The sequence below is a fragment of the Hypanus sabinus genome, chromosome 1 (genome assembly GCF_030144855.1).
Source record: "Hypanus sabinus isolate sHypSab1 chromosome 1, sHypSab1.hap1, whole genome shotgun sequence".
Taxonomy (NCBI): Eukaryota; Metazoa; Chordata; class Chondrichthyes; order Myliobatiformes; family Dasyatidae; genus Hypanus; species Hypanus sabinus.
Genome location: NC_082706.1, coordinates 110,426,804 through 110,447,280, shown reverse-complemented (window position 1 = coordinate 110,447,280; position 20,477 = coordinate 110,426,804). Strand labels below are relative to the sequence as shown.

General features: G+C 41.0%; 1 protein-coding gene across 5 annotated transcripts in view; it reads right to left on the bottom strand.

Moving 5' to 3' along the window:
- The window catches only part of scap (SREBF chaperone), a 128,096-nt gene that overhangs the window by 70,579 nt on the left and 37,040 nt on the right, over positions 1–20,477 (bottom strand). For all 5 annotated transcript variants that reach the window (XM_059974348.1, XM_059974356.1, XM_059974334.1 and 2 more), the window contains 2 exons: positions 13,975–14,176; positions 1,033–1,162 (listed from right to left, as the gene is read on the bottom strand). In XM_059974348.1, coding sequence (XP_059830331.1) covers positions 1,033–1,162; positions 13,975–14,096 — 252 coding nt within the window. In that variant the 5' untranslated portion in view covers positions 14,097–14,176. The remainder of the gene's footprint in view (positions 1–1,032; positions 1,163–13,974; positions 14,177–20,477) is intronic.

Below are 20,477 nucleotides of genomic sequence, written 5' to 3'. Positions count from 1 at the left end.
TCAGACTTTATTTATTGAATTTTGTTTTCTAGAAATGGCAAGAATTTCTAGAAACAGCAAAAATCTTGGGTACAATATCTGTGATGAGAAGTATTCTTTGGCAGTAAGAGAGCTGCTGCATGAGTATGCCATTTGAAAATACAATTTGTAATAGTGAATGTCAAGAAAGGAAATTATCCAGTGAGAATAACTAAACCCAATTCTTTCGTCATCTTACATTTAAATAATACATGAAAATTGAGAGGCAAGATTAAAAAAAGAAATTTAGTTCAGTAAGTAGTGAGACAGCATGTAAAATGAGGAAAACAATCCAGTTGGAAATACTGAAGCTAGAATAATGAGAGGAGGAGTGAAAGCTCACAGACTATAAGATGGATAGACAGACAGTCAATCACGAGGAACACATGGCAGATGGATAGAAATTAATGTAACTCCATGACAATAGGCAACTGTGCCATTTTGTGTCTTCAAGCTGGTGGATAAGCAAGAATCAGCAGCTTGCCGGCGCACAATATTTGAGACTGAATGTTTCATTCAATAAAAATCTTATTCTGAAATTTAAGCAAGGAAATTTTATTTACTGTTTAATTTCATCTGGGAATTCAATTGTCCTTTTATTGGAAAATGAATTACTTGAGAATATCATGACGAGAAGCAAATCTTTTATAGAAGGATTTACTTTCTATATTACTCAACATCATCCTGTAGTCCCCATTATCTTAAGAGTTAATTATTTTCTTTTCTATGGATGCTATTTTAAATATTACTTTAGCTCCTGAAATTGCAAATGCATAGACAGTCCTGATTATATCAATAGCATTTTTTCCAATGATGGACCAGCCACAAAAGCTTTGCAACTTAAAATAAATGTTTTTTCTGGATTTCTCCACAAGTTAATTACAGGGAAGAAAATGCATTAGGGCTAGTTTAATTTATTTAAACAAAGTATAATGAAGGAGAATACATTATACTGAAATGATAATAACTTCCTCATGGCTGTAATTACCAAATAATTTAACTTTGTAAACTTACCCAATCCGGTCTATCAGTCTGCTCAGTGGATCCTGGATTTGCTTCAGTTGGGGGCACAGAGTAATCCTTTACAGGTGTTGTAAACTCTACTGGCCCTGTTCCTGGCAGAGGTAGTTTCAATAAGGGATAACTATGATAAACAAAAAACGAACAATAAAAATAAGTATCTTAATAAACGATGTACCTATTTTTCAATTCTCCCTATCCCATTTCATGCCAATTCATAGCTTAATTCCAGTTATTTGCTGCATAATATTCCTATTAAACTAATGCTATACAATATTAAAATAGATTTACACAATTTCTTGAACTTCTGATTAAAACAAGGGACCTCCTTCAAAATAAATAACTCCAATATGGTTTTATCTGATGCAATTAATTAATTTAAGCGTAGTAGCTAATGGCTTAGTAATTGTAGAAGTATTATAAAATGCTTTTTAGGCCCATAAATCAGGACATACATTGGCATTTTTTTCTGACTTACATCAAATTAATAATCTTCACCACTTAGCATTTAGTAGCTGCTCCAAATGCACATCTGTTTACCATAAAAAAAATGTATTCCCTTGAATTGTCAAGTTAATAATGAGCTTGGTAAATAATATCAACATATAAATACAATAATGCCAGATCAAATATATCATTTTATTTATAATTATGCAATTCATCACATTATTTTCTTTCTACCATCCTCCATTACATATTTGCAAATACAAGTATTCTAGACAACTGATGAGTATACAGCTAAAAGTGCTCCCCAGATACATCAAGTTGCAAGGTTGAAATTTAACATTACTTAAATTTTTCTGTCGCCTCATAACTAAAAATAAATAGTTGAGGACATTAAAAAGCAATACAAATTCATATTACTCTTCAGAAAAACTGAATTTCTGTTTCCCTAGAAGCAATAAAGTCCATTTTTATTGTACCTATAAGAGTAAAGTGAACAAAAGATACTTATAGCATCAAATTTAGTCAAACTACAGCTTGAAATATTAGGGCAAGACAACTAAAAGATTGTATATGAATGCAGGGTTTAAAATATAGCTTGAAGCAGAGACAGATAGAGAGAGTATGCGTACCAGAAAGCAGAGAACAGAGGGAGTATGTGTACCAGAAAGAGCATGTGCAGCAGAAAGGAACAGATAGACAGTTGATGAGGATATGGGGACAATTAAAAAAATATCAAATACATGGACTAACCTCGTTTCAGTTCCTTTAATTTCTTAAGTACTTTATTTTCAGTAGTATTAGTTACTTTAAGTTCCTTACTTCCATTAAGGCTCTTATTTCCCCCCCCCCCCCAGAGTTCCACTCTTTCCTAATTTTTGCTACATTGAATTGTAACCTTAGATCCAATTCCAATTTTTTTCCTGCCATTTATTTTTGTAACCCAGTTTATGTACTTTTTAATGGCAATAGTAAAATGTTCAATTAAATTTCCAAATTATTGTAGATAATGGTCACGTTTTTCCATCCTGTTAAACAATTAAATTTATAAAATGGCTGCACAGAAATGTACAGTTCTTATATATGCCACAGATAGACACTGAGTTGCATGTGACTTTCCATAAAATGCTGGTAAAAAGGATAGTTTTGAATATTAGCTTCTCTCTTATCTTATCACAAAGAACTTGTATTAACTTCCTTAACAACTTGAATACTTTCTTATCCATGTTGACACCAAAACTAGCATTTTGTCCTTCACTCTTAGCTCAACTACTTGAGGCTGGATGAAGTAAATAGTGTTTTTTTTTGCAATGTCTGTCTTTTTATTTGTAAATCTAGAAAATAAACACATTATACCACTGATGTCTTATGGACTCTCACAGCTGCCTGGACTATAACTCATCCCACCCTCCTACTTTTCTCAATTCCTCTGTCTCCACTGCATCTGCTGTAAAGATGAGGTTTTTCATTTTAGAACAAAGGAGACATCCTCCTTTTTTCAAAGAAAGGGGCTTCCCTTCCTCCATCATCAAAGCTGTTCTCAACTGCATCTTTCCCATTTCACACACATCTGCTCTTCCCCATCCTCTCGCCACCCAACCAGGAATAGGGTTCCTCTGTCCTCATCTACCACCCCCATCAGCTCCGCGTCCAGCATATAATTCTCTGAAACTTCTGCCACCTCCAACTGGATCCTACCACCAAACACATCTTTCCCTCACCCCAACTTTCTGCTTACCATGGGTATCACTCCCTACATGATTCCCTTGTCCATTCATCCCTCCCCACTGACCTTCCTCCTAGCACTTATCCTTGCAAGCAGAACAAGTGTTACACCTGTCCCTTCACCTCTTCCCTCACTACCCTTCAAAGCCCCAAACAGTCCTTCCAGGTGAGACAACACTTCACCTGAGAGCCTTTTGAGGTCATACACTGCATTCGGTGCTCCTGGTATGACCTCCTGTATATCAGTGAGACCTGACATAGATTGGGAGACCGCTTCACCGAGCATCTACACTCCATGTGCCAGAACAAGCAGAATTTCCCAGTGGCCACCCATTTTAATTCCAATTCCCATTCCGCTACATTCATCCATGGCCTCCTCCACTGTTGTGAGAAGGCCACACTCAGATTGGAGGAACAACACCTTATATTCTGTGTGGGTAGGGTCCAACCTGATGGTATGAACATCGATTTCTCAAACTCCCCTCCTCCCTCAACATTTCCCATCCCCTTTCCCCCTCTCATGTTATCTCCTGCCCACCCATCGCCTCCCAATGTGCTCCTCTCCCCCCCCCCCCTTTTCTTTCTTCTATGGTCTTCTGTCTCTTTCACCAATCAACTTCCTAGCTTTTTGCTTTATCCCTCCCCTTCCAAGTTTCACCTCCATCAGCTGATGTTTCTCTCTCCCCTCCCCCCACCTTTCAAATCTACTCCTCAGATTTTTTTCTCCAGTCCTGCTGAAGGGTTTCAGCCGGAAACGTCGACTGTGCTTACTTCCATAGATGCTACCTAACCTGCTGAGTTCCTCCAGCATTTCGTGTGGGTCACTTTATTTCATGAAGGACTTTGACTCAAAATGTCGACCGTTCATTTTCCTCCATAGATACTGCCTAACCTGCCGAATTTCTCCAGCATCTCATGTGTTACTTCAGATTCCAACATCAGCAGTCACTTTATTCCGCACATACTCTTTTCAATGGAATTTTAATACTGATACCAAGATTAATGCACTCAACATTTAAAATGACTCCTTAAAATACCATTTCATCTACGCTGGCTATCCTATTCTGAAGAATTGTTATTTCAACTGTGGTACCACAATATTATCATTAATAAGGAACCAACACACTACTTTTCTTATCATTAATTGCAATTTGCCTCTATTCAGAAAAGGTAAGATGAGGGAACACAAATCAATCCTCAGAGGGATCAGAAGTGCGGACAGTGAACAGCTAGAAAGAAGGCAAGACAGTGCCTTTTCATTCAGAGTTTGAGGAGATTTGGTTTGTCAACTAAAATACTCAAAAACTTCTATAAATGTAACATGGAGAACATTCTGACTGGCCAGATCACCATCTGGTATGGAGAAGGGGTGCTACTGTACAAGATCGAAATAAGTTGCAGAAATTTGTAAAATTAATCAACTCTATCATGGGTAATAGCCTCCGTAGTATCCAAGGCATCTTCAAAGAACGATGCCTTAGGAAGATGACATACATCAATAAGGACCCCCCACCACACACCAATATCACAAACAAGAGAAAATCTGAAGATGCTGGAAATCCAAGAAACACACTCAAAGAACTCAGCAAGCCAGGCAGTATTTATGGAAAAGAGTACAGTCAATGTTTCAGGCCGAGACACAGATGAAGGTCAGACCATATTTTATAAGTAATTAATGCTGAAAAATAGGTGATTACAAAGGGTTCACAAACTTTTTCTTGCAACTGTGTTTTAGTTTCTTAAGAATTACTTACTTTCTCTGTGGTGCCTCATTATATAAGAACCAATCGATTTTCCATTTCTAAATATTAAATGTTATTTGTCTCCAGTTAATCATTCTCTATTCCCCTCAGAAATATTGCTGTTGTATAAGATCCGTCTTAATTAAGAACTCAGTATGAAGGCTGCCCAGAAGAACGTCTGAATGCTTAAGGAAAATGTTTAAATTATAACAAAGTTTTAAATAAGTTAGGAAGGATTGAGTAAAGTCTGTTTCCATATACAGCGGATTATCGTTAATTGGGCGTTGGTTAATCAGGGCAGTCGCTTATTTAGGACAATACTTAAACAGCAAAAAGAAACCACGAAAATAGACAGAATTCCCTTTATTTATTTGGGCACTATGCTGCTTAATTGGGGCAGAAGACTGTTGCTGAACGTTTTCTATATGGCGTGAGACACGTGCAAGTCATGTGGTCATTAAGACACTACATCATGCTTAGAGCAAACAGTTATTAAATAGCATCATTTGTGAGTTTATCATCAAAAAGCAGTCATTTTTGTTGTTGGGAGTTTCCTCATTTGAAGAGCAGTGATAGTACTGCATGACTATATAGAGAAAAGAACCACTGACAATAGTGTGAATCTCACCATTGCTGCTGAGCATTTAAATTGAAGAAAGTAAATAAAAGGAATATCTGGAACAAAAGGCTGGTACCTGTAAGGTCCTTCAGTTCTATATGTCATGCATTGACTTCTTGACTCCCTCATCAATTAAAAGACAATTAGGCATGAACCATTAATGTTCAGATCCCACGAGGACATGCAAACATTAACTGAGGAAATTTTTGATGACACCATTTTTATCTTGTTGCTTTTATTTTTGGAGAGCAGCATGGTTAAATGGGGGATGTTGGATGAGGACATTTGTCTGTGGATGCTGAATGCAAGGCCCATCTTCCCATACACTTCACTAAATCGGCTGACAATAACTTAGAATTCATCCACAGAATACATACTGCAGCTCAACTATTGAGGTGTAGGTGAAATTGTTTCTGGTGTGTAGTCACCCTAAACGGAACTATTCCCTAGTTCTGAAAGATACCTCCATACTACTGAGAAGCTTGTTGAAGGTATGGCACAAGATTAATGTGAGACAACAATGTAGCTTTCTCTGACACCAGTCTTCACTGAATTCCACTCTCTTGTTGAACATTAGTTAAATTCTCTCATATGCTGGCATAAGTGAAAACGGAGTTTACTCAAATTTCAGGGGCAGTTGGATATGAGGAGATTGTTCCAAGGTTGTCTGTGCTTCAGTAAATGCCAGTAGCAGAGTCAGAAAACAAAACACTTCGCATTGTTTTACTTATGATTGACTTGTCTCATTTGATCTTCAGGATGTCATTACAAGAATGCCTCAGGATAGTGCTTAAACCGTATTATCCTGAAAAAATATCTTCCGTCAAATAGTCAAGAGGAACTCTGGAGCAACTCTGGAGGAACTCGGAGCAACACACAAAAAGCTGGAAGAAATTGTGAACAGAGTTAAAATCTGATTACAAATCCACAGGAATGAAACAATCTATCTGGATGCGGGAAAACAGACAGAAAGCAAAGAGTGGAAATGAACATGTCCTTCTCAGGTGGCTGGTGAATGCTGGGGTGTCACTGTCATTGTTACTTGAACCCTTTCTATTGACAATCTATAAATGAAGGTAACAAAATATCACGTTTCCAAGTTCATGAGGAAATAGGCAAACTAAGTGGATGGTTAAGAAGATGAATGATGAATAACAAGTTGGAAACATATAAGGTCATCTAGTCGGACACATAAAATGTAAAAGCAGAATATATCTTAGACGGTGACAGATTGGGAAATAATGCTCTAAGGACACTGAATGCCCTAGAATGCAAGTCACTAAGTGCTAACAAGTAGTTAGTGTATAAGAATATTAGAAATGGTGCATGAGAACAAAACTTTTATAGCAGATCAACCATGATCTTTAAGAATGGAAGAGCAGGCTTTAAAGGCTTAACAGTTTACAGCTTAATCTAATGACTTGTCAGGTCTCACAACATGCACAAAATGCTGGTGGAACACCAGCATCTATAAGGAGAAGCACTGTCAACATTTCTGGCCGAGACCCTTCGTCAGGACTAACTGGAGGGAAAGATAGTAAGAGATTTGAAAGTAGTGGGGGGAGGGGAAAATGCGAAATGATAGGAGAAGACCGGAGGGGGTGGGATGAAGCTAAGAGCTGGAAAGGTGATTGGCGAAAGTGATACAGAGCTGGAGAAGGGGAAAGATCATGGGACGGGAGGACTCGGGAGAAAGAAAGGGGGAGGGGGGAAGCACCAGAGGGAGTTGGAGAACAGACAAACAACTAAATATGTCAGGGATGGGGTAAGAAGGGGAGGAAGGGCATTAACGAAAGTTAGAGAAGTCAATGTTCATGCCATCAGGCTGGAGGCTACCCAGCCGGTATATAAGGTGTTGTTCCTCCAACCTGAGTTTGGATTCATTTTGACAGTAGAGGAGGCCATAGATAGACATATCAGAATGGGAAAGGGGCATGGAATTAAAATGTGTGGCCACTGGGAGATCCTGCTTTCTCTGGCGGACCGAGCGTTGGTGTTCAGCGAAATAGTCTCCATCTCTGCGTCGGGTCTCATCAATATATAAAAGGCCACACCGGGAGCACCAGATGCAGTATACCACACCAGCCAATTCACAGGTGAAGCGTCGCCTCACCTGGAAGGATTGTCTGGGGCCCTGAATGGTGGTGAGGGAGGAAATGTAAGGGCAGGTCCGTTTACAAGGATAAGTGCCAGGAGGAAGATCAGTGGGAAGGGATGGGGGGGGGGGGGGGGGAAACGAGTGGACAAGGGAGTCACGTAGGGAGTGATCCCTGCAGAAAGCAGAGGGGGGGGGTGAAAGATGTGCTTGGTAGTGGGATCCCGTTGGGAGGTGGCAGAAGTTACGGAGAGTTATATATTGGACCTGGAGGCTGGTGGGGTGGTAGGTGAGGACAAGGGGAACCCTATCCCAAGTGGGGTGGCGGGCAGATGGGCTGAGGGCAGAGGTGTGGGAAATGGGAGAGATGTGTTTGAGAGCAGAGTTGATGGTGGAAGAAGGGAAGCCCCTTTGTTTAAAAAAGGAAGACATCTCCTTCGTCCTGGAATGAAAAGCCTCATCCTGAGAGCAGATGCGGCGAAGACGGAGTAATTGTGAGAAGGGGATAGCATTTTTGCAAGAGACAGGGTGGGAAGAGGTATAATCCAGGTAGCTGTGAGAGTCTGTAGGCTTATAGTAGATATCAGTAGATAAGCCGTCTCCAGAGATGGAGACAGAAAGATCAAGAAAGGGGAGGGAGGTGTGGGAAATGGACCAGGTAAATTTGAGGGCAGGGTGAAAGTTGAAGGCAAAGTTAATGAAGTTGACGAGCTCAGCATGCGTGCAGGAGGCATTGCCAATGCAGTCGTCAATGTAGCGAAGACTTGTCAGGTCTGCACAATATCCTATCTAGAGCTACTGAGTGGCAAATAATCAAATGACACAATTTCCAGTTAACTATAATCTCCAACAATCACTTCCAATATTATATCCCCTATTACCAAAATCCTTGGGTTCCAATTAACCAGATGGAGCCATTTGCATTAACTACAGTGGCAACAATAACCATATGGAGGCTAGATTATGTTTTGTAGTAAATGACTTTTGACCCTGGCTTCCCAATGTGTTAAGATGTGGAACAGGTAGTTGCCTTGACAGTTGCAGTTTCAAATACTGAGCAAAGCAGAATGTGACCAGTGACTTCAGCAATAACTTCAGCAACGTATCAAGGCTTCTTTGACAAACATTTCACCCAAAAGAACAGTACAGCAAGAAGATGGAATACCAATACCTCCAACTTCCTCTTCAAGTCACAAATCATCCTTTGTTATTTTTCTTCAAATTTCATACCTAACATTTCTTTTCAATAACAAGGAATAATACAGAACAGCAACAGTCTCTTTGGACCCATACTGTCTGTGCTAAATGATGGTAATGCAAAATAATCACATATGTCTGCAGCAATACACACAAAATGCTGGAGCAACTCAACAGGCCAGGCAGCATCTATGGAAAAGAATACAGTCAACATCTTGGCCTGAACTGTCATCTGTACTCTTAATAAGTTTATATTCTTCTATCAGGAACCCGAGCCCCCAAAGCTCCAGAGAAAACAATCCAAGTTTATCAAACCTCTCCCTTAGAGCTGGTACTCATAAACCCAGGCAATATGCTGGTGAATGCCTTCTGCACCCTCCCCAAGCCTCCACATCTTTCCTGTAACGATCTGAAATGCATACAAAATTCAAACTTTGTTCTAACCGAAGTTATACACAGCTGTAACAAGACTTCTCCACTTTTATACTCAACAGCCATCTGATGAAGGCAAGCATGCTGCATGAATCCATTACCACCTATCTATCTGTATAGGAAGCTATGGTCTTGAACCCCAAGATCCCTCTGTAAATCAATGCTAGGGGTACTTACATTTCCTCTTATATTTATAATTCCAAAGTGCAACAGATCACATTGATCTGGATTAAACTGCACCTGCCATTTCATTGCCCACATTTCTAACTGTTGTATACCCTGCTGAATCTTTTGACAACTTCATTTCTCCAGTAACTTCACACATCATCAGCATCGCAGAGGCCATACATCAGATCCCAATCCTTAACAAAATGAAGCATTCCATTCTCTGAACAGCTGAGTACCTATGATTCAACAGTTTCCTCAGACATACTTATAAATTAAATCATAGCTAGTGAATAAGTATGAACGACTAAATGACTAGTAGCTGGTGGCACTGACGCCAATCATCATGAAGTACTCTGAATGGGTGTTAATAGCACATATCAAAATCTCTGTTCCTACCACAATGGACACTCACCAACATGCTTACTGACAGAATTGCTCTACAACAAATGCCACAGCATCTGTCATACACCTGGCACTAATACACCTAGGAAACCAGCACACATGTCCTGACGAAGGGTCTCAGCCCGAAATGTTGACTGTACTTCTTCCCCTATAGATGCTGCCTGGCCTGCTGCATTCCACCAGCATTTTGTGTGTAATACATGTTAGAGTTCTGTTTCTGGATTTAAGTTCAATACTATTCAATACAATTGTCCCGCAGACCATGGTGAACAAACTTCTACTCTTTGGTCTAACATAATCGATCGACAGACAATGCAATAGCTACTGCTCTACATACCATCCTTACACATCTAGATAAGAAGGATGCTTATGTGAGAATGCTGTTCTTGAACTACAGTTTAGCATTCAACACCCTAATTCTATCGAGGCTCAACAGGAAGCTCAGAGACCTCGGCCTTGACCCTGCCTTGTCCAGCTGGATCCTGGACTTTCTATCAGATCGCCGGCAGCTGATAAGAGTGGGCTCCTTCACCTCCACACTTCTGACTCTCAACACAAGAGCCCCTAAGGACTGTGTACTAAGTTCCCTCCTTTACTCCCTGTATACCCATGACTGTGTTGCCACACACAGCTCTAATCTGCTAATTCAATTTGCCAACAACACTACATCGATTGGCCTAATCTCAAACAATAACGAGGTGGCCTACAGGGAAGAAGTCATCTCTCTGACACAGTGGTGTCAAGAAAACCTCTCTCAATTTCACAGAAACAAAGGAGCTGGCTGTAAATTACGGGAGGAATGGAGATGGGTTATCGCCTATTGACATCAATGGATCTGGGGTTGAGAGGGTAAACAACTTTAAGTTCCTTGGCATCCACATCACCGAGGATCTCACGTGGTCTGTACACCAGCTGTGTGGTAAAAAAGGCACAATAGCACCTCTTTCACCTGAGACGGTTGCGGAAGTTTGGTGTGGGCCCCCAAATCCTAAGAACATTCTACAGGAGCACAATGGAGAGCATCCTGATGAGCTGTGTCACTGCCTGGTATGGGAACTGTACCTCCCTTAATCCCAGGATTCTGCAGAGAGTGGTGCAGACAGTTGTGAACTTCCCATGATTCAGGAGATTTACAAAGACAGATGTGGAAAAAAGGGCCCGAAGGATCATTGGGGACCTGTGTCACCCCAACCACAATCCATTCCAGCTGTTACGATCTAGGAAACGTTACTGCAGCATAAAAGCCAGGACCAACAGTTTCTGACACAGCTTCTTCCACCAGGCTATCAGACTGATGAACTCACGCTGATTTGAGTGTGTTTCTGTTACATTGACTGTTCTATTTATTATAAATTACAATGATTGCACATTTAGACGGAGACGTAACGTAAAGATTTTTACTCCCCATCTAAGTTAAGGATGTAAGAAATAAAATCAATTTGATTCAAGTACACCACTGTGCAACTGGATGCTTGACTTCTTAAACCGACAGACCTCAGAGAGTCAGGCTGCACAACCACTCCTCCTTTCCCCATCCACTGCAACATGGGTGCCCCCCCACCCCCAGGGCAGTACTGAGCCCACTGCTGTACACTCTGCTCACTCATGACAGCACAGTCAAACACCCAAGTAAACATATTGTCAAGTTCGCCAAAGACATGACAGTGGTGAGGCTCATCACCAAAAACATGAGAAGAAGTGAAAGAGCTCGAGGCCTAGTGCTAGGCAAATGACCTTTTCCTTAGAGTCAACACAGCAAAGGAGATGGTTATTGACTTTGGGAGAACTCACACCACTCACACTCTTCTTATCATCAGTGGAAACTATGAGCAGTTTCAAACTCCCGGGACAGCACATCTCACACAATCTCTCATGGCCCCAGAACGTATCCTACATAATCAGGCAAGTTCACCAATGCCTCTACTTATTGAGGAAGCTGAAGAAAGTACTAGTCACATCTGAAGAAGGACTATACACATCTATACTCATATCATTCTACAGATGCGCAGTAGAGATCATCCTAACATGCTGTCTCATGGCACAGTACAGAAACAGAGCTGCAGAGGACAAGAAGGTTCTACAATGGGCAGTCAAAACTGCTCAATGGATCACCAGCACCAGCCTACCTGCCATCAAGGACCTGCATACAGAAAGATACTGGAAATGGGTCAGTAACATCATGAAAGATCCTACCCACCCTCCTCATGGACTGTTTGTCCCACTCCCATCAGGAAGGTGGTTACATGCCAGGACCACCAGACTCAAATACAGTTACTTTCCCCAAGCAGTAAGGTTGATCAATACTTCCACCCACTAACAACCTCCTCCACATCACAGCACCACCACTACTTTCCTGTCTTGATTCATCTTATTTACAGAAACTCCTGTGGCTGGTGTCACTTTAAGGACATACATTCAATGTATATAGGCTAAATTATGTATTTATATATTTTTTATTACTGTATTACTTCTTATTGTGTTTCCTTTTGTGCTGCATCAGATTCAAAGTAACAATTATTTTGTTCACCTTTACACTTCTGTCCTGGAAATGTCATTAAACAATCCTGAATCTTGAATGGAACAATAACAACCATGATTAAGCATTTTTGTCAAATATGGAACCAGTGAAGATTGGGTACACCTGAACATCTGCAGGGGATATTTTTCATTTTCTTACCTGCCCTATTTAGGATTCTGATAGAAAATTTGATATCTGGTGCCCTACTAGGTCACTTGATATTTCTTGTCACAAAATATTTCAGACTTTAACAAAGCTGGTTCCTTAAAATTGTCATAATCGGGGGGGAGATAGTGGGGATAAACTATTAAACGTTCCTGATGGCATATGTCTCAAACAGCCTCTGACAACCAAGTCCAGCTCCTGGCCTTCACGTGCGGCTAGCTACTAAGCCTGGCAGAACCATCTCTACTGACAGAAGGGGGGGGGGGGGGGGAAAAAGGGTTACTGGAGGCTAAAAACCAGTCACGTCAGGCAGGTGAGACTCATCAGCCATGGTTGGCTGCTCTTCGGGGAGAAGGAAAACTCCAATCTTAAATATCTGCTGCCTTGCAGTAATATCTACTCATGGGGAAGGCTTTGGGATTAAGCCTTGAGGAATAATATAGAGCTGGAGTCCCTAAAACAGAACTATGTCTGAGATCAATGCTGACTGGCAAATACTGCGATGCCGTTGGTGCCAAACTATATCGATCTCTGTTGTTGCTTGGGATTCATCAGCTACATGGAGAAAGTGAGCCTACTGCATGGTCAACAGCTTGCTTTCAATATCATACTGCCCAGGCTTGCACATCACGTAGACAACTAGGACACAATATTCATAGTCCAATGGTGGGTCTTAGCAAACTGCCTAAACTTGGGCTTTCATTAACTGTTGCTTAACCAGTTTTTGACGCAAGCAAACAGAAAACATGGATAAATGAAAGTCTGGATAAATTTCAGGTCATTCTACATCATCTTCTGGTTCACTGTTTTTAATAACGAATTTTTGCAAAATGAAAAAAAAATTACAGAGCGAATTAGGCACAACTCAATTCAAATAAATTTCAGGAATTTAACATTTCAAGATAACAAAAGCAAGCAATTTAACAATCCCTGACTTGCACTTTTACATGCTTTCTTAAAAGCATTTTAAATTGCACAGCTGTTCACACCCTTGCATATCCAGCCCCACCTGTCACCTCTGTTATGACAACTCTGTTGTTTACTGTTTAGCAATATACATTCCATATTCCATCATCTCAAAAAGAGCTTTGCCTTTCATCATTGACAACAGTATCCAGCCACAATGTGTATTCTGCGCTCTAGTCAATTTTACATTCACCCACTTCTCACAAAATATAGCATCAGGCGTCATACCCGATAATGGAATTTTCTCTATTAATGCATACCATCTCACTGCACTTTTCCTAATTGCCAAAAGCCTCCAAACAGTTATATTTTGGGTTACACACATAACTATAATCTATATTTTCCAAGCAACTATTCCTCATTATGACCAGAAAATACTGGAATTCAATGCTCTGAAGTTACCACATAATGTTAAATTATTGATACTACTGTTGAGCAGTCATTGATGCAACATTTTACTTACCAGCATGTTAAAATACACACAGCGGTGAAAAAGATAATGGGAATGGGGTAAGATGCACACAAGAGTCCGTGGATATAGAATGCCTGTGATATCTTTTCACGCAGCCTTTCAGTAATGGTCATCCTTGTCACCTTGTATCACATGACTGCCTCTAATCAGATTCGGTCAGAGTACAATGATGGTGTTGGTCACATCAACAGATCTGTAAGAAAGAAGTCAATTAATTGAATTAGACATACAAGACTAGAAATTCTAACCGTAGGTTATTATTTAATATGGCATACATCTTAACTTATCTAAACAACATACTACGATGTATTCGTTGAGTGAAGAGCCATCAAACCAGCTCTTCGGTGAACCCTGGAACTTCTGGACGGCAAAGATACATAAATTGGGATGTTGTTTATCGACTATAGCTCAGCATTCAATTCCATCATCCCCTCAAAATTAATCAATAAGTTTCAAGCCTTAGCCTCAATACCACAAGACCATAAGATATAGGAGCAGAATTAGGCCATTTGGCCCATCAAGTCTGCTCTGCCATTTCATCATGACTGATCGAACTTCCCTCTCTGGCTCAAGCTCTCCCCGTATCTCTTCATTCCCTGACCAATCAAGAATCTATCAACCTTTGCCTTAAATATACATCAAGACTTGGCCTCCACAGCTGCCTGTGGGAAAGAATTCCACTGATTCATCACTCTCTGCCAAAAGAATTTCCTCCTCAACTCCATTCTAAAAGGACATCCCTCTATTCTGAGGCTGTGTCCTCTGGTATTAGACTCTCCCACCATAGGAAACATCTTCCTCACGTCCACTCTATCAAGGCCTTTCACCATTCGATGGGTTTCAATAAGGTCACCCCCCCCCCCCACATTCTTCTGAATACAGGCCTAGAGCCATTAAATGCTCTTCATATGACAAGCCATTCAATCCTGCAATCATTTTTGTGAACCTCCTTTGAACCCTCTCCAGTTTCAGCACATAATTTCTAAGTGGCCTAAACTTGCTCACAATACAAGTGAGGTTTCATCAGTGCTTTATAAAGTTTCAACATTATATCCTTGCTTTTATATTCTAGTCCTCCTGAAATGAATGTTAACATTGCATTTGCCTTCCTCACCACAGACTCAACCTGCAAATTAACGTTCAGGGAATCCTGCACAAGGACTGTCAAGTCCCTTTATGTCTCAGTTTTTTGTACATTTTCTCCATTTAGAAAATAGTCAATCCTTTCAATTCTTCTACAAAAGTGCGTAACCATACAGTTCCTAAAACTGTATTCCATTTGTCATTTCGTTGCCCATTCTCTGATCTGTCTAAATCCTTCTGTAGCCTCTCCACTTCTTCAAAACTACCTGCCCCTCCACCTATCTTCATATTGTCTACAAACTTTGCAACAAAGCCATCAACTCAATCATCCAAATCACTGATATATAACTTAAGAACTGGCCCCAACAGACCCCTGTGGAACACTACTAGTCACTAGCAGCCAAACAGAAAAGCTTCCCTTTATTCCCACTCTTTGCCTCCTGCCAATCAGCCACTGCTTTATTCATGCTAGAATCTTTCTTGCAATACTATGGGTTCACAGCTTATAAGCAGCCTAATGTGTGACACTTTGTTAAAAGCCTTATGAAAATCCAACTATACAACAATAACCGATTCTTCATTGTCTATCCTGCTTGTTATTTCTTCAAAGAATTCCAACAGGTTTGTCAGGCAGGATTTGCCCTTGAGGAAACCACGCTAAGTACGGCCTATTTTATCATGAGGCTCCAAGTACCCTGACACCTCATCCCAAATAATTAACTCCAACATCTTCCCAACCACTGAAGTCAATCTAAATGGCTTATAGTTTCCTTTCTCCTGCCTCTCTCCCTCCTTGAAGAGTGGAGTGACATTTGCAATTTTCCATTCCTCTGGAACCGTAGCAGAATCTAGTGATTCTTGAAAGACGATTACTAATTCCTCCACAATCTCATCAACCATCGCTTCTGGGGTGTACACCATTTAGCCCAGGTGACTTATCTACCTTGAGCTTCCCAAGAACTTTCTCTCTATTTATGGTAACGTCACACACTTCATGTCCCGACACCTGGAACTTCCACCATACTGCTAGTGTCTTCCACAGTGACAACAGATACAAAATACTTATTCAATTCATCTGCTATTTCATTGTCCCCCATTACTACCTCACCAGCATCATTTCCCAGTGGTCCACTATCCACTTTTACATTTCATGTAACTGAACAGATTTTTGGTATCCTCTTTAATATTATTGCCTAGCTTACTTTTGTATTCAATCTTTATATTCTTGATGATTTTTTTTAGTTACCTTCTATTGGTTTTTAAAAGCTCCCCATCCTCTAACATCCCCCTAATTTGTGCTCTATTGTATGCCCTCTCTTTGGCTTTTATGTTGGCTTTGACTTCATTTGTTAGCCATAGTTGTGTCATCTTCCCTTTAGACTATTTCCTCCTCCTTGGGATGTATATATCCTGTACCTTCCAAATTGCTTCCAGAAATCCCAGCCATTGCAGCTTTGTCGTGATCCCTGCCCATGTTCTTTTCTAATCAATTATGGCCAACTCCTCTGTCAATCCTCTATAATTTCCTTTACTCCAATGTAATACTGATATATCGGACTTTAGCTTCTCCTTCTCAAATTTCAGGGTAAATTTGATCATATTATGATCATTTTCCCCTAAAAGTTCTTTTACCTTAAGCTCGCTAATCAATTCCAGTTCATTATATAACACCCAATCCAGAATAGCTGATCTTCTAGTGGGCTCAACCATGAGCTGCCCCAAAAAGCCATCTCGTTGGCACTCTGGAAATCCCCCCCTTCCTGTAATCCAGCACCAACCTGATTTTCCAATCTACCTGTAAATTGATGTCCCCCATGACTATTGTAACATTGTCCTTTTGGTGTGCATTTTCTATCTCCCGTATTAATTTGTAGGTGACATCCTTACTACTGTTTGGGGGGGGGGGGGTCTGTATGTAACTCCCATCAGGGTCTTTTTACCTTAGCTCTATCCACAATGATTTAACACCTCTTTCTAATGATCTGCTTTCATTTTTACCAACAGAGCAACGCCGCGTCCTCTGCCTTGTTGCCTATCCGTTTGATACAATGTGTATCCTTGGACTTTAAGCTCCCAGCTACAATCTTTCAGCTATGATTCAGTGATGCCTACATCATACCTGCCGATCCACAGCTGTGCTGCAAGTTCATCTATCTTATTTCGTATATTGTGAGCATTCAGATACAACATCTTCAGTCCTGTACTTTCCTTTTTCGATTTTGTTGCACTATGCTCAACCTTTTGATTCCTAACTTTTGTCTAAGGTCTTGTCAGGAGGAAGAGTATAGGAAACTGATACAGGACTTTGTGATATGGTGCAACTCAAACTATCTGCGTCTCAATATCACCAAGACCAAGGAGATGGTGGTGGACTTTAGGAGACCTAGGCCTCATATGGAGCCAGTGATCATTAATGGAGAATGTGTGGAGCAGGTTAAGACCTACAAGTATCTGGGAGTGCAGTTAGACGAGAAGCTAGACTGGACTGCCAACACAGATGCCCTGTGCAGGAAAGCACAGAGTCGACTGTACTTCCTCAGAAGGCTGGCGTCATTCAATGTTTGTAGTGAGATGCTGAAGATGTTCTATCGGTCAGTTGTGGAGAGCGCCCTCTTCTTTGTGGTGGCATGCTGGGGAGGCAGCATTAAGAAGAGGGACGCCTCACATCTTAATAAGCTGGTAAGGAAGGCGGGCTCTGTCGTGGGCACAGAACTGGAGAGTATGACATCGGTGGCAGAGCGGAGGGCGCTGAGTAGGCTACGGTCAATCATGGAAAACCCTGAACATCCTCTGCACAGCACCATCCAGAGACAGAGAAGCAGCTTCAGCGGCAGGTTGCTGTCAATGCAATGCTCCTCAGACAGGATGAAGAGATCATTACTCCCCAACGCCATTCGGCTCTACAATTCAACCACCAGGGGCAAGACATGTTAAGTGCCGGGGTTAGGACTGAGCTTAAGTTACCACTCAATGCACTTTAGTAAACTATTTAAGAACTTTTTAAAAGCTATTTATTAATGCTTTTTGGGAAGGTGATTTTAGATGCATATCATATTTATACTGAGTTAAATACTGTATGTAATTAGTAAGTGTATGGGACACTGGAAAAATGTTGAATTTCCCCTTGGGGATGAATAAAGTATCTATCTATCTACCAACATCTGCCTCTACCACCTCTCTACTATGTGTTCTGGCACTGATTCCCATCCCCCTGCAACTCTAGTTTAAACCCCACTGTGCAGAATTAACAAACCTTCCCGCTAGGATATTAGTCCCCCTCCAGTTCAAGTGCAAACTGTCCCTTACGTACAGATCCCATCTTCCCTGGAAGAGAGACCAACAATCCAAAAATCTTACGCCCTCCCTCATACACCAACTCCTGAGGCATGTACTAAACAGTATAATCTTCCTAGTTCTGCCCTCACTAGCATGTGGCACAGGTAGCAATTCAGAGATCACAACCCTGAGGTCCTGGCCTTTAACTTAGCATCTAACTCCCTGAACTCCTTGAGCAGAACCTCATCACTTGTCCCACCAATGTCATTGCTATCTACATGGACCACGACTTCTGACTGTTCACCTTCCCACTTAAAAATGCTGAGGACTTGCTCCAAGCTATCTCGGACCCTGGCACCCAGAAGGCAACGTACTGTCAGGGAATCTCATTTTCGCCAACAAAACCTCCTGTCCATTTCCCTAATTAACTAATCCCCTTATCACTACAATGTGCCTCTTCTTTTCCCTTTCCCGTCTGAGTCACAGGGCAGACTCAGTGCCTGAGACCCGAAGAAAGGTAACAAATAGTGATAAAAATGGATCTCCTAATAAATTCCAATGGCACCATCAATTGAGATTAGGCAGTGTAAATACGGACATGACAATTATCACAAGTATAACAAAATTTTACAATGGAGAAACTAAGAAATATAGTCTAAATTCAAAGTGATAGGACAATTCGCTTCAGATACCAAATTGCTTAGTGGAGATTAAGAATTACAAATAAGACAGTAACTACAAAACAATTCAAAAATAGTTCAGTTTGTAAGAAATTGCTCCAGATGAGAATTTTTTCGTCAAAATAAGGGCTGGGACTTCCAGAATGAAATTTTATGGAAACCAGAATTCACACCCAATGATGAACAGTCATTTTTAGTTGCCAATTTACCATAGATAAATATGGCAAATTAATTTAGTAAGATTAAGAGATTAAGATTAGCTTTATTTGTCAAATGTACATCAAAACATACAGTAAGACATGTCATTTGCGTCAATGACCAATGCGGTTTGAGGTCATGCAGGGGACTGCCCACAACTGTCACCAGGCTTCCAGGGCCAATATTGCGCGCCCACAAATTACTAACCTGTATGTCTTTGTAATGTGGGAAGAAACTGGAATACCTGGAGGAAACCCATACACTCCCGGGGAGAACGTACAAACTCCTTGCAGACTGCAGTGGAACTGAACATTATCCTGCTGGGATAATCCTGCTCTGCATTTTACAACTCCCACATTCTTTTACCAGGCTCACCCTCCAACTGATTCCATTCATTCACTAATTTGGATAATCTTGTTTATCCTCATGGTCACTTTGGCTTTACTCAGTCAGGGACATCCCTTCCCCTACCTTCACAAGCTTCTTTTGTTTTCTGAAGAAGAGTCTCCAATCTCAAATGATGCTTCCCCACCACCATCCACCCCCCCACCCCGCTTCCCTTTGGATATAACTTGGCCTGCTCAGTATTTCCTGGATTTGCAATTACTTTGATTTTTAATTATTCCTAGAAACTTGAGGGAATTCTTAGCCCATAATCAATAATAATCAACCAGAAGTATCCAGGATGGTGTCACCAACTTCAAAAGACTCAGAAGGAGCATATCAAAACCAAACATATAAATGCAACAAAATGTACCCATTCAATGACTTCCATCAAGTACCTCCTACCCCACCTGAAGTTGTTTGAAGGTTAACAATGTTCTCAATTGGAGTAAAAGTAAGTCATCCTCAACCGACAAGTGACTGCCTCAAAATAAAACCAAAAGGAAAATCGAACTGTTTAATCTATAGGGGGGGAGGGAAACACTTGCTTCAGGAAAAGTGCCAGGAGCAGCATCAGAACCTTGTCAATCTCTCCAAGGCATTCGACACTGTGCAGAGAGAGCTCTTATGGGATGTCCTCCTCAGGTTTGGATGACCCAATAAATTTGTTAACATCCTCTGCCAGTTTCACGATGGGATGACTGCTCAGATGACCATAGGAGGACAACAGTCCGAGCTCTTCCTTTTACGCACAGGGATGAGGCAGGGGTGTGTGCTAGCGCCAATGCCCTTTAACATCTTCCTCCTGTGTGTTACCAAACTTTTCCTCAATGAGATTGAAGACAGCAGTGGTGTGGCAGTGGACGTCAGATT